General features: G+C 44.5%; 1 protein-coding gene across 4 annotated transcripts in view; it reads right to left on the bottom strand.

Annotated features, from left to right (window-relative positions):
* GOLM1 (golgi membrane protein 1) overlaps positions 1-15295 on the bottom strand; it is a 62065-nt gene that overhangs the window by 33743 nt on the left and 13027 nt on the right. For all 4 annotated transcript variants that reach the window (XM_055578966.1, XM_055578968.1, XM_055578965.1 and 1 more), the window contains exon 3: positions 14736-14915. In XM_055578966.1, the coding sequence (XP_055434941.1) occupies positions 14736-14915 (180 nt within the window). The remainder of the gene's footprint in view (positions 1-14735; positions 14916-15295) is intronic.

Below are 15295 nucleotides of genomic sequence, written 5' to 3' on the forward strand. Positions count from 1 at the left end.
GTCCATCAAGTAGATGATGCCATCCAACCATCTCATCTTCTGTCGTCCCTTTCTCCTCCTGCCCCCAATCCCTCCCAGCATCAGACTCTTTTCCAATGAGTCAACTCTTCGCATAAGGTGGCCAAAGTACTGGAGTTTCAGCTTTAGCATCAGTCCTTCCAATGAACACCCAGGACTGATCTCCTTTAAGATGGACTGGTTGGATCTCCTTGCAGTCCAAGGGACTCTCAAGAGTCTTCTCCAACACCACAGTTCAAAAGCATCAATTCTTTGGCGCTCAGCCTTCTTCACAGTCCAACTCTCACATCCATACATGACCACTGGAAAAACCATAGCCTTGACTAGACGGACCTTTGTTGGCAAAGTAATGTCTCTGCTTTTGAATATGCTATCTAGGTTGGTCATAACGTTTCTTCCAAGAAGTAAGCGTCTTTTAATTTCATGGCTGCAGTCACCATCTGCAGTGATTTTGGAGCCCCCAAAAATAAAGTCTGACACTGTTTCCACTGTTTCCCCATCTATTTCCCATGAAGTGATGGGACCAGATGCCATGATCTTCGTTTTCTGAATGCTGAGCTTTAAGCCAACTTTTTCATCTCCTCTTTCACTTTCATCAAGAGGCTTTTTAGTTCCTCTTCACTTTCTGCCATAAGGGTGGTGTCATCTGCATATCTGAGGTTATTGATATTTCTCCCGGCAATCTTGATTCCAGCTTGTGCTTCTTCCAGCCCAGCATTTCTCATGGTGTACTCTGCATAGAAGTTAAATAAGCAGGGTGACAATATACAGCCTTGACGTACTCCTTTTCCTATTTGGAACCAGTCTGTTGTTCCATGTCCAGTTCTAACTGTTGCTTCCTGACCTGCATATAGGTTTGTCAAGAGGCAGGTCAGGTGGTCTGGTATTGCCATCTCTTTCAGAATTTTCCACAGTTTATTGTGATCCACACAGTCAAAGGCTTTGGCAAAGTCAATAAAGCAGAAATAGATGTTTTTCTGGAACTTTCTTGCTTTTCGATGATCCAGTGGATGTTTGCAATTTGATTTCTGATTCCTCTGCCTTTTCTAAAACCAGCTTGAACATCTGGAAGTTCATGGTTGACATATTGCTGAAGTCCATCCGAAAAAAAAAGTCCTTATTAGAGTTTGCAACTGCCTGAGGGTTTAGGAATTGCTGCAACTTGATATATCTGAAGATATTTCTGTCTCCCGTAGGACTTTATTCTTCCAAAGAAAATATATTTTAGTTATCTCCCCCAACCTACTTCCTGATGCATGGAAAAGCAGTCTCCATTTAAGTAAATGAGAAAACTCCACTGAGAGCTTTATGTACGCAGTTTTATATTTACTGAAAATCTTGTTGAATCATTTTCAGGGAAACTATTAAAATGCTTTTAGTTTTTTGAGGGGTTCAAAACAAAGGAAAAAAAATCACCAGCATTAAACAAAATTATGTTTAAATTAATTACATATTGCACCCTAAACAGCCCAGATGATTTTCGCATTTTGGTAAAGAGTGATTTTAGGGGAGCTGGACTTCCTGGTCTGTGTGACCTGTTTACTGGGAATTCTCAGCAGCAGACAAGGAAGCAGTAAGTGCCACCAAAATTCAATTAGACACTAGCTCAGAAGGCCTTGGAATGAATCGCCCATAAATGAATGTATCATAGCCATTCTATTCCAGAAGCAAGTATAATTGATCAACCTATTTCTCCATTAGATTCCTAAGAAAATAACCTCAACATTTCACAGTAAATTTTCAAAGCAGTAAGTCTGCAACAGCTTACCACGTTCCGAAAACCTGAAACACACACACCAGGATGGTGCCAATTTAAAGAATCAAACAAAAGGGAAATAACAAGCATTGACAAGGGTGTGCAGAAACTGAAAACCTCCCAGCCAGATGATGAGAATGTAAAATGGTGAAGTTGCTGCAGAAAACAATTTGGCAGCTCCTCACAAAGCTAAACAGGGAATTCCACGGTGGCTCAGCGGTAACGAACCCACCTGCAATGCAGGAGACTTGGCAAGAGATGCGAGTATGATCTCTGGGTTGGGAAGATTCCCTGAAGAAGGGAATCACTGCCCCCTCCAGTATTCTTGTCTGGAGAATCCCATGGACAGAGGAGCCTGGTGGGCTTCAGTCGATGGGGTCACAAAGAGTCATACACGACTGAGCACAGCACACAGCTGCAACTAGAGAAAAGCCTGCACAACAGTGAAGACCCAGCACAAACAAAAATAAATAAATAAAACTAAGAGGAAAAAAGCTAAATACTTATTATACAACCCAGAAATTCTACTCCTAGGTATATGACCCTAGGTAGACTGTCCACGGAATTCTCCAGGCAAGAATACTGTAGTGGGTTGCCATTCCCTTCTCCAGGGGATCTTCCTGACTCGGGGATTGAACCTGGGTCTCCTGATTGCAGGCAGATTCTTTACCACCATCTGAGCCACCAGGGAAGCCCAGGTATATACCCAAGAGAACTGAAAACACATGTCTACACAGAAATTGTCCACAAATGTTCACAGCAGAATTGTTCTTAACAGCCAAAAAAGTGGCAACAACCCAAATGTCCAAGTGATGAATTAATAAATAAAAGTAGTCTATCCATATAATGGAATATTTTTCACTCATAAAAAGAAACGAAGGAACTCCCTTGGTGGGCCAGTGGCTAAGACTTGCACTCCCAATGCAGGGGGCCTGGGTTCACTCCCTGGTCAGGTAACTAGATCCCACATGCCACACGTAAAGATCCTGCATGCCACAACTAAGGGCCGGCACAGCCAAGTAAATAAACAAATAGATAGTTTTAAAAAGAAAGAAAGAAGTTCTGACACACTATAAAATGTTATGTGCCCAGAAGAGGCACACCCACAGAGGAAGAAGGTAGATGAGCGGCTCCTAGGGGCTGGAAGGAGAGGGGGGAGGAGTAAGAGGCCCACACTCCTTGGGGCAATGAAAACATTCTGCAATTAGAGAGTCTGCACAACATTAGTATGCTTGCACAACACTGTGCGTATACCAAAATCCACTGACCTATACACTTTAAAATGATTAAAAGGTATGTGCTTTATGTTATGTGAATCTATCCCATTTAAAAGAAATCAGATCAGATCAGTCACTCAGTCGTGTCCGACTCTTTGCGACCCCATGAATCACAGCACGCCAGGCCTCCCTGTCCATCACCAACTCCCGGAGTTCACTCAGACTCACGTCCATCGAGTCAGTGATGCCATCCACACATCTCATCCTCTGTTGTCCCCTTCTCCTCCTGCCCCCAATCCTTCCCAGCATCAGAGTCTTTTCCAATGAGTCAGCTCTTCACATGAGGTGGCCAAAGTACTGGAGTTTCAGCTTTAGCATCATTCCTTCCAAAGAAATCCCAGGGCTGATCTCTTTCAGAATGGACTGGATGGATCTCCTTGCAGTCCAAGGGACTCTCAAGAGTCTTCTCCAACACCACAGTTCAAAAGCATCAATTCTTCGGCGCTCAGCCTTCTTCACAGTCCAACTCTCACATCCATACATGACCACAGGAAAAACCATAGCCTTGACTAGACGAACCTTTGTTGGCAAAGTAATGTCTCTGCTTTTGAATATTCTATCTAGGTTGGTCATAACTTTCCTTCCAAGGAGTAAGCGTCTTTTAATCTCATGGCTGCAGTCACCATCTGTAGTGATTTTGGAGCCCAGAAAAATAAAGTCTGACACTGTTTCCCCATCTATTTCCCATGAAATAGATGAAATTAAATATTAACATTTAATCTAAATATAGCCAAAATGTCATTTTAAGATGTAATCAACATAACAGTATTAATGAGATATTTTACTTTTTTTCTTTCACTCTAACACATTTTTACGCTTAAAGTGCATCTCAATTGGGACTTCTCAGTTCTCAGCAGCCACCTGTCCGTGGAGACAGCACAGTCCATGAGCAGTAAGAGGGGAGGAGTGTACCAGCATCAGGTAAGTGCCAGTCAGTTATTATTTATTTATGGCATCTTGATAGGATTACACACTCACACTGGCACCATTCACCACAACAGACAAGCTGCCGCCCAGACGCTTCAAGATTATGGTGCCTGGGGGCCATATGCTGGTCCTCTGAACACGCATGTTCTCAGAGAAACCACGGCACAAGCAGTAAGGCGACGTGTCCAGTCCAAAACCCTACAGCTGACATAAGTCATTGTTGTGACTTAAAGTATCACGTGAAGAAATGTGAACACTGGCTGGATATCTGATACTAAGAAATTATTGGGAGTTTTGGTTAGGGTAGTTACGAGAAAGAGATGATCCCACATTTTAGAGATACACATTGAAACAAGAATGATTCAAACAGCATGAGGTATAGTCACTGAGTTTTGATGTTGGACACTGAGGGTCCATTAGATCACTCTACTTTTTCATGTTTAAACTTTCTATGATTAGTCTACACACTAAGATTAGTCACTAAGTCGTGTCCAGCTCTTTGGGACCCCGTGGACTGCTGCAGCTCAGGCTTCCCTGTTCTTCACTATTTCCCATATTTGCTCAAACTCATGTCCATTGAGTCAGTGATGCTATCTAACCATCTCGTCCTCTGTTGCCCCCTTCTCCTGCCTGCAATCTTTCCTAGCATCAGAGTCTTTTCCAATGAGTCTGTTCTTCTCATCAGGTGGCCAAAGTATTGGAGTTTCAGCTTCAGCATCAGCCCTTCTTGTGGCACTGCCAATAACTAAAACTGAAAAGCAAAGTTAAGAACAAATCCTTTTTCAAACTTTTTAAGTACAAGGCTGGTTTTAGTGGAAAAGAAAGATGAGTTAGATAATGGTGAGATGAAATTAACTTTTTTTTTTTTTGCCACGCCTCACAGCTTGCAGCATCTCAGTTCTCTGACCAGGGATCCAACTCAGGCCATCACAGTGGAAGTTCCCAGTTCTAACTACTGGACAATCAGAGAATCCTGGAACTTTCGTTTTCTGAGTGGAATCTAGAGAGGTTCAAGACCTTTTAGAGGTATAGATACTTCCTGTTTGTTACTTCTTACCTGTGGCCCCCTGTATCCGAGGGTGCCATACCCGCAATTGGTTGAACCCAGGACGTGAGGGCTGCCAGCATGCAGCCACTCGATACGTATAGCCTGAGCACTGCAGAGGTTGGCACCCACAGGGCGTGTGGGAACCAAACCCCCGTGGACACCCAGGGACAAATCAAATTTCACTCCCCCAACTGAGCTGTCTTATCACAGTATATATAGCTCCGCCAACAATTTATCAGCTATCATAAGGGTTTCTGAGGCACATAAAGGGATAAAAGAGAGGAACAAGAAAGAAATAAGTAGAGAGATTGAGAGCAACAGAAAGAAGATGGGGGAGGGTGGTAATTTTTTTGAAGAAAATAAAAAGACGTGGAAGGAGATGGAAGGTTCCGTGGATTCGGGTTTCAGGTATGCTACAAATTTGCTTTATCTTTGGCCACCTCACGTAACTTCTCCTGGCCCCAGCTTCCAACTGGAACCTACCAGATGGACCTGCGACATTTAATGGGGGCACACCATGCACACGTGAAGGTGGGGCATTCTTTACTTTACAGGCTCTCTACATGGCAGCATGTTCAGCAGCCCTGCTCCCCTCACCCCTTCCCAAACCGGCAGCACCCTCACCCCTGCAATGTGCGTCACCACCAGAAAGAGCCCTGCCCCCTACATTTCCCAATGGCCCAGGGCAGAGGCCGGAGGGTTCACCAGTGAAGCAGAAGAAATCCTCCACAGCCAGGCCCATGTGAAAAGGGAGTGGCTCAGCCTACCCAGACCCCACCTCTCCACCACAGGCCTCTGCCGAAAACCATAGCCCAGAGAGGCTAAATGACAGCGGGCAGGAAGCAAGCACCAGCAGGAAGATGCGCTTCCCCCTGAGTGAGGCATGAAGAGAAGCTGCCCAGAGAACTGCTGACTAACTAAGGGAGATGGATACTCACCCACAGCTCACGCACATCCAGAGGAGGCAGGGCCACTGAAAAGCAGGCTGTCTTCCCGCCCAGGGGCCACTGAAGGACCCCAGGACTCAGCACACCTGATCTGCCTGCGCAATGTGGGGTCTGCATACCACTGCCCCGGCTCCCCCATCAGTGGGGACAAGGCCAAGCAGGGCCCCCAAAAAAGACGTGAGGGAGACGGGGAGAGGTATGCAGGGGCAGGTGGGCAGCAGAAGGAGGCCGAGTCCAGACCACAGGGAGGAGCTGAGAGACAGATGGGCACAAGCGTTGAGGTCAAGACCTACTCTTGGGAGTTTAAGAGACCCAGGACATTACACAGTATGAGAACTTGGGTTATTCAAGGTCCAGAAATGGTTTAAGGGCACATGAGTAAGAGATTAGTGAGTGTACATGTATGCGTGTGGGAGAAGTGGTATAAGAACGTGAGTGTGCTGAGTGAAGTAAGCCAGACACCAAGGCACAAACACTGTGAGATCCTGCTGAGTGGGCGCTGTGAGCAGTCGAGTCCACAGACACAGAAGGCAGGACCACAGACGCCACACGGGAAGGGGGGTGGGGAGGGGGAGGACACAGAGGCAGTGCCTCACATGGACAGAACTTCCAGTGGGAAGATGAGAAAGCTCTGGACTGGGATGTGGAGACAGTCGCATAATGATGTGAATGTACTTGATGCCAATGAACTGCATGCTGAAAAATCGTTAACATGGTTGTTCTTATATTAAGTACATGGCAACCCACTCCAGTATCTTGCCTGGGAACTCCCAAGGACAGAGGAGCCTGGCAGGCTACAGTCCACAGGGGTCCAAAGAGTTAGACAAGACTGAGCAATGAATACTTTCACTTTTTTTTTTAAAGCAGGACAAATGGCTAGACTGCTTGACATTTGTTGCCTCCTTTTCAAGAGACAGAATCTTCCACAGGAAGCAACTCATAGAAACCACCGCTGCTATGATTGAAGGGAGCAGCCCTCACCTCAGGTCCAAACACCACACAGGAACAGGAGCCACACGGCCTGGGGCTCTTACCACCCAATGAAAACCTCTACTATGCATCACTCACGACAGGGAAGTCCTAGAAATGCAGGGTATTTTCATGCCACCTGCCTCAAATAATGCTTTCCAGAGCCTCCTCAGGCCCCACATCACCCTGTCACAGAGGATAAACCTGCGGCTCAGAGGCCACCTCAACAGGTTCACAGATCACACAGGTGAGTGACAACATGGGGCCGAGGCATGTGGAACAGGACCCGCCTCCCTCCACCTTCTACTGCCTCTTCTATTGAAGCTTTTCTCTTCCTGGACACAGAACAGTTCACGTGTTGCCAAGTCCCCTCTCCCATCATTCCACTTCACTTCTTTGTTAGGTCAGGAATGACACAGGAAGTGTATTTCCACCACAAAGGAAAGAAACATTACTCAAACAATTTTCTTTGCACTATAGTGGGTTAGTCGCTCAGTCATGTCCTACTCTGTGACTCTCTGGACTGTAGCCTGCCAGGCTCCTCTGTCCACAGAATACTCCAGGCAAGAAAACTGGAGTGGGTAGTCATTCCCTTCTCCAGGGGATCGTCCAGTGTCCATTTTCATATTTTAACAAATTAGTGAAAAATCTCAACATGTCATAGCAGATACATGACCACAAGAAACCAACCTAGAAAGAATGTCACAGACAAAATTATGGAAAAGGAAACCACTTCTGACTCTCACTTTTGGTAAGTAAAAATGGACACAGTGGCAGGAAGCTCAACCTTCCCTGAATAAAGTGCTACTCGGTAATTCAGGGCCTTCCAGACTCTTCCTCCAACCATCTCAGATATCAGGAAATTAGTACCTCAACTGCCTTTAGGATCACCACGTGGCTATGGGGCAACAACTAGTCAGGAGACCACCCAAGTTCTTGGTAAGTCTTCAGACTCACAAACATTAACTGGCTTTCTGACAGAATAAAAGAATGAACTGAGCCACTCCGTGCCATTCTCAAAGGAGTTGACACAGATCTTTACAACAGAATCTCTGTTAGCTTTTGCCAAAACTAACTAAAACCTGAGGCTCCGTTTCCAGGGAGGCCCCTTAAAAATCTGTTTTATATGTACACATATATACATCTGTACAAAGAAGACAGTATTTCACTGGGTGCTTGTGTGAGGATTATCTGTACCCAGACAAATGTGGTGGTTTAAAAATAACCCCTCAAGTTCCTGACATCATCCCCCTAGAATGGAGTCTAACTTCTACCCCTTCCACCTGGTCTCGCCTTAGTGACTTGCTCCTAACAAATGTACAGGAAGTGACCCTGCGCACTTCTGAGGCCTGGCCAGTGAAAGGTGTAGGGGGTTAGTGTAACCCCGAATTTATGTCCACCCAGAACATGGCAATGAACCTGTTAACAACCTCGTTTAGAATCAGGGTCTGAACAGATTTAAGTTAGTTGTAATAATGTCGGAGGGAGCGGGGGGAGCAGGGTGGGGGTGTGGGCCCCAAATCAGAATGACTAAAGAGGTGAAGAGACACAGACACAGAGGGAAGATGGAGGCAGAGACTGGAGTAGTGTGTCTGCAGGTCAAGAGATGCCAAAATCTGCCAGCAAACAAGAAGCTACAAGCACCAAGGCTCCATATAGCCTTCGAGGGTCCATGGCCCTGCTGACACCCTGATTTTGGACCTGGAGCCTCCAGAACAATGAAGGAATACATTTTCATTTTAAGGCGTCCAGTTCATGGTATTTGTCTTGGCAGCTCTGGGAAACTCCTGCAAAAGATTATAGCTTCCTCCCCTTCATTGTTGGGATCCTCACCCTGGGAGCCCAGCCTCCATGCTTCAAGGAAGCCCCCAGCCATGTGGAAAGTCACGTGTAGGTGCCGTGGCCTCACAAGACCCCTCTGAAGTCTCAGTTCCCTGACTGCAACACATGAGCGAGGGAACATTCAGGCAACTCCACCCCAAGCCTTCAGAGCACCCCGGATGTGGAGTGTGCAGTAGAACAAGCTGTTCCCTCTAGGCCCTCCCAAAGTGCAGGTTGTGAACAAAATAAATGTCTGTCATGGTTTTAAACCACTGTGTTTGGAGGCAATTTGTTATCCAACAATAAAAAACAGGACAACACATATACGTATAATCCTGTTCATCTGACTCAAACACAGATCTTCAAAACATGGTCCCTTATGCCAATCAGATGTCAAGGCATTCTACAAAGGTCCCTTTCAGCAAATATTTATGAAGAATCCTCTTATCTGGAAGTACACCCCTGCCTTCCTTCCGAGGGGAAGGTCACCTCAACATCCCTAAGATAACAATGCAGAATAAGCCAAGAGTTCCTGGGTCCCTTTAAATGGTGTGCAAAAACTAGGAGTGTTCAAACATGTTTACTGTTTAAAGAAGCCACCTTATCTACAATTTTCATGGCACATTACATTAATAAAAGTTTGAACAATCATAATATAAATACTACAAATAGATGGGGAAAAGGTGGAAACAGTGTCAGACCTTATTTTTCTGGGCTCCAAAATCACTACGGATGGTGACTGCAGCCATGAAATTAAAAGACACTTACTCCTTGGAAGGAAAGTTATGACCAACCTAGATAGCATATTCAAAAGCAGAGACATTACTTTGCCAACAAAGGTCCGTCTAGCCAAGGCTATGGTTTTTCCAGTGGTCATGTATGGATGTGAGAGTTGGACTGTGAAGAAGGCTGAGCGCTGAAGAATTGATGCTTTTGAACTGTGGTGTTGAAGACTCTTGAGAGTCCCTTGGACTGTAAGGAAATTCAACCAGTCAATCCTAAAGGAAATCAGTCCTGAATATTCACTGGCAGGACTGATGTTGAAGCTGAAACTCCAGTACTTGGCCACCTGATGCAAAGAACTGACTCATTTGAAGAGACCCTGATGCTGGGAAAGACTGAAGGCGGAAAGAGAAGGGATGACAAAGGATGAGATGGTTGGATGGGATCACCAACTCAATGGACATGAGTCTGAGCAGGCTCCGGGAGTTGGTGATGGACAGGAAGGCCTGGCATGCTGCAGTCCATGGGGTCGCAAAGAGTCGGACACGACTGAGTGACTGAACTGAACTGAACTGAAAGTGTAGTATTTTTTTTAAAGGTTCTCAGTGGTTAATCTCCAAATGATGGAATTACAGGTGATTTTTATTTTTATATTTTCATAATTGTCTTTTAAAATATTTTTTATATTTTCATAATTCCCAACCCAAGGATTGAACCCTGCTCTCCTGCACTGCAGGCAGGTTCTTCACTGCTGAGCCACCAGGGAAACCTAATTGTCTATAATAAAAATATTTTGATAATTAAGAAAAAGACAACTTCTTTGAAAGTTACTGAAGGCTGACATATGCAATCATTTCTTGTTTTAAAACAAAGCTGAATATCCCTACTAATAATATACAACTCAGGAAATGAGCTTCTACCCAGTTATATAAATACACATGAACTTGTGTAATTGCATTTATGCAATCAAACTGAATTAACCATACCTATTCATGCAACAGGAATGCAGAAAAGAAAGAAAATGAAAATGACAATCCAATCTCAAAGGATCAGCTGAAGTCTCATTGGAAGTATTTACCATCAACCAATCAGAGTCTGTGGGATTTGGTTCAAATCATCAAGACAGAGAACCTGACTGACCAGCTGCAGCTCTGGGAATGGGCACACTTCACTGACCCAGGCTTCTCCCTGCTTCCAACAGGCTATGGCTCACGAAAATGGAACCAGCCAGGAAAGCACAAAAAAGAAAAAGTAACAGCACCACACTGGTGAGCAAGGTGGAAACAGATAATAAAAATGTAATAACACCATCCAGCAATTCAGCTTTTAAGTTTACCTCTAAAACTCTTTTGATCCACAATGACAAATTTGATACAGTGCAAACATTCACATATGTATTATCTTTAATATATACACTGACACAATGGTTTCACCAAAGAATATTAAACAATATAATAATACTCTAATATTTTAAAAATTTTTATGTGATTCATAACCAGCAAATTATTACTCCCAGCTCATTAATGGGTCCCCAAACTGTAGTCAGAAATGTACTGCAAGCTTAGAGAAACTCACACGCGTCAAGGGAGCCCTGCAGAAGCAGCTAGTTCTCTGCAACAGCCAACACTAGAAACAACTGATAGGCCCAGTGCAGAGGGTGGGTAAACTGCGGCACATTTATGCAAAGAAACAGGGCACAGTGGTGATAATGGACAAACTAGATCTATATACCAAGAGCCCCTTCATGGATCACAGCCATGTCACACTGCAGGCACTTGCATAACTCAACGAAGCCATAAGCCATGCCATGCAGGGCCACCAAGATGGACAGGTTACAGTGGAGAGTTCTGACAAAACGTGGCCCACTGGAGGAGGGAATGGCAAACCACTCAGGTATTCCTGCTTCAAGAACTCCATGAATAGTATGAGAAGGCAAAAAGATATGACACTGGAAGATGAGCCCCCCAGGTCAGAAGGTGTCCAGTATGCTACTGGGGCAGAGTGGAAAGCGACTTACTAATAGCTCCAGAAAGAATGAAGTAGCTGGGTCAAAGCGGAAACATCCGCACATTCAATTGTGGATGTGTCTGGTGGTGAAAGTCAAGACTGAAGCTGTAAAGAACAATATTGCAGAGGAACCTGGAACGTTAGGTCCATGAAACAAGGTAAATTAGACATGATCAAGCAAGAGACAGCAAGAGTGAACATTGACATCTTAGGGATCAGTGAACTAAAATGGATGGAAATAGGTGAATTTAATTCAATTGACCATTATTATCTATTAGTGTGGGTAAAAATCCCTTAGAAGAAATGGAGTAGCCCTCATAATCAATAAAAGAGTCTGAAATGCAGTACTTGAGTGCAATGTCAAAAATGACAGAATGATCTCAGTTCATTTCCAAGGCAAACCATTCAACATCACAGTAATCCAAATCTATGCCCCAACCATTAATGCAAAAGAAGCTGAAGTTGACTGGTTCCATGAAGAACTGCAAGACCTCTTGGAACTAACACCAAAAAAAGATGTCCCTTTCATTACAGGAGATTGGAATGCAAAAACAGAAGAGATACTTGGAGTTACAAGCAAGTTTGGCATGGAATACAAAATGAAGCAGGGCAACAATGAACAGAGTTTTGCCAAGAGAACATACTGGTCACAGCAAACATACAACAAAAGAGATGACACTACACGTGGATATCACCAAAATCAGATTGATTATACTCTTTGCAGCCAAAGATGGAGCAGCTCTATAAAGTAAACAAAAACAAGACCTGGAGCTGACTGTGGCTCAGATCATGAGCTCCTTATTGCAAAATTCAGACTTAAATTGAACAAAGAAGGGAAAGCCACTAGACCATTCAGGTATGACCTAAAGCAAATTTTTTATAATTATACAATGTAAGTGACAAATTGATCCAAGGTATTAGATCTGGTAGACAGAGTGCTTGAGGAACTATGGATGGAAGTTTGTTAACACTGTAGAGGAGGTGGTGACCAAAACCATCCCTAAGGAAAAGAAAAGCAAGAAGGCAAAGTGGTTATCTAAGGAAGCTTTACAAATAGCGGAGAAAAGAAGATAAGTGAAAAGCAAGGGAGAAAGGCAAAGATATACCCAACTGAATACAGAGTTCCAGAGAATGGCAAGGAGAGATAAGAAGGCCTTCTTAAGTGAACATTGAATAGATAGAGGAAAACAACAGAACGGAGAGACCAGAGATTTCTTCAAAAATACCAGCAATATCAAGGAAACATTTCATATAAGGATGTGCACAATAGAAGACAGAAACAGTAAGAACCTAACAAGCAGAAGAGAGTAAGAAGAAGTGGCAAGAATACACAGAAGAACTATATAAAAAAATGTCTTAATGACCCAGATAACCACAATGGTGTGGTCACTCACCTACAGCTAGACATACTACAGTGCAGACCTTAGGAAGCATTGCTATCAACAAAGCTAGTGGAGGTCACAGAATTCCAGCTGAGTTTTTAAAATCCTAAAAGATGACGCTGTATGAAAGTGCTGCACTCAATATGCCAGCAAATCTGGAAGACTCAGCACTGGCCACAGGACTGGAAAAGGTCCGTTTTCATTCCAATCCCAAAGAAGGGCAATACCAAAGAATGTTCAAAAAGGAAAAAAAAATTAAAAACAGAATATAGAAAGGCCAGAGGCTCAGAGTAAAAGGCAATTCTTCCTAAGGAAAAAAAAAGTCAGATTTTCAGGTAATAACAGATACACACAGGGGTGGAGAGGCAGGCAGAAAGACAACACAAAACATTCTTTTTCCTCCCTCCCTATAGAAGGGAAACCTTGCTCTGGCTGCCATTTCTAGACAGGGCCTCAGACTTTTCCTATGTGACTGGTTTGAAGGGTGAGAAATACTTTTTTTTAAAAATCTGAAGAGTACTTTCTCAGTCACAAATGTCTGTTTCTTCTATGAATTGTTCCAGTTTTTATGCTGCTGTAGGAAGGTGCTGCCTGGGTGACACTGTGTGTGCTCCCGAAATCCTCTTCAGCTACGTAGAATAGGACCTTGCTATTTCTCACATGCTTACCCTCTTGAAGTACATTTTGGGAGGAAATAGGGTTTATTCTTAAGGGATGAAGTTGGCAGAAGCTCCACGTGGGATTTGGCTCATGCTAATCCATGTGCCTCTCTCTGTGAAATGCTTGATTTACTGGAAAGCAGTCATATCTTGAGATGCATTATCTTGAAAGTGGACTTGATTTTAGTAGAAACTAGCAGCCAAGTCTTCAAGAAAATAAATGTTCATGAGCCTGATGTACTTTAGAAAAGAAGATATTAGTAATTCAGACCATTACACAGTCTAACGAACAGGAAAGTGGAGTCACACAGTCCCAAGCAAGCCAGAAAAAGCAAGACACAGAAAGCTGCTCTCATTAGCAGGAAGTCCCTTCTAAAAGCTGTGCAGGTCTAGTATTTTTTAAACATAAAACCCAGCACTTTCAGGTCCCCTACTTTCTCAGTGCGTATTTAGTAGGAGGTCTACATCTCCTCTCCCTGTGGGATACTCATGGTCACAATGCTGTCCCTTTGTGAGATACAAGCACCCAGCTCACACCTGGCACAGAGGAGGTACTCAATGCAAATTTGTAAAAGAAAACAAGGTTAACAGGAGGATGAACCTGATGCTTAGACAGTTCTTTGGCATTTCCCCCTTTTATCACCACTTCAAAAGGTTTTCCAACAAGCTCACCCAGGGACCACTGGCAAGATGGGGAAATGCCCAAAGCTTGAGCAAGAGGCTCATTCCACACCTGAACAGCCATGTTCTTTCACATGCAGTTCTGCACATGCAGTTTCTTTGCCCTTCCCATCTGTTCTGTTTCCAATTCCAGCTCATCCTTGAACACTCTACTTAATTTCGCTTCTTGCTGGTGACCCCTCCCCACCCCAGTCAATAGAATTCACTCCTTCCGAGGGCTTCCCTGGTGACTCAGTGGTAAAGAACCTGCCTGCCAATGCAGAAGGGTTCCATCCCTGGGTCAGGAAGATCCCCTGGAGAAGGAATTGGCAACTCACTCCAGTATTCTTGCTTGGGAAATCTCATGGACAGAGAAGCCTGGCAGGCTACAGTCCATGGGGTCGCCAAGAGTCGGACATGACTAAGTGACTAAACAACAACACACATAAACACGCAGCTGCTTATCCTCCCACTGAGGAGAATTCAACAGGGTATAAATGGCATTTAGAACAGAATTAAGAGGAAGTCAAGCAGGTCTTGCCTTTTCGTCCTGGTACAACTTGTTGACGCTCTCCATCTGAAAGTTGTGGCTGGACTGGATTTTGTCCAGCTGCTCCCGCTGCTTTTCCAGCTCCCCCTGGAACTCATTCTTCTTCATCTCCACGGCCCCTCGCTCCGCAGCCGCCCTGCGGACCCTGCCTTCCAGCTCCACAATCCGCGTCTGCAAGGACACCGCAGCGTAAGGACCACGTGAAGCTATCCTCAGACCAGGCCACCACGTTCCCTCAGCAAGACCACACCACAGCCCCCAGCTGGGGCCAAGTGTGTTCACAGCGGGTCCATTCACACATGGTGTGTCCCCAGGGCTTGGTCTTCTAGGTGAGTGGTGCAGATGTTCCCACAAGCTATTCTAGAGGCTATTCACTTCTCTGAGCATCTGTGTATCTACTGTGCGTCTCCATGGAAACACCATCACACCCCTCACAGGGACTTTGCCAGGTTGACTGAGGCAGGTATAGGCACACCTCATTTTATTGAGCTTCACAGGTATTGTATTTTTTAGAAATTGAAGGTATGTGGCAACCCTGCATGGAGCAAGTG

This window comes from Bubalus kerabau, chromosome 4 (assembly GCF_029407905.1).
Source record: "Bubalus kerabau isolate K-KA32 ecotype Philippines breed swamp buffalo chromosome 4, PCC_UOA_SB_1v2, whole genome shotgun sequence".
Classification (NCBI taxonomy): domain Eukaryota; kingdom Metazoa; phylum Chordata; class Mammalia; order Artiodactyla; family Bovidae; genus Bubalus; species Bubalus kerabau.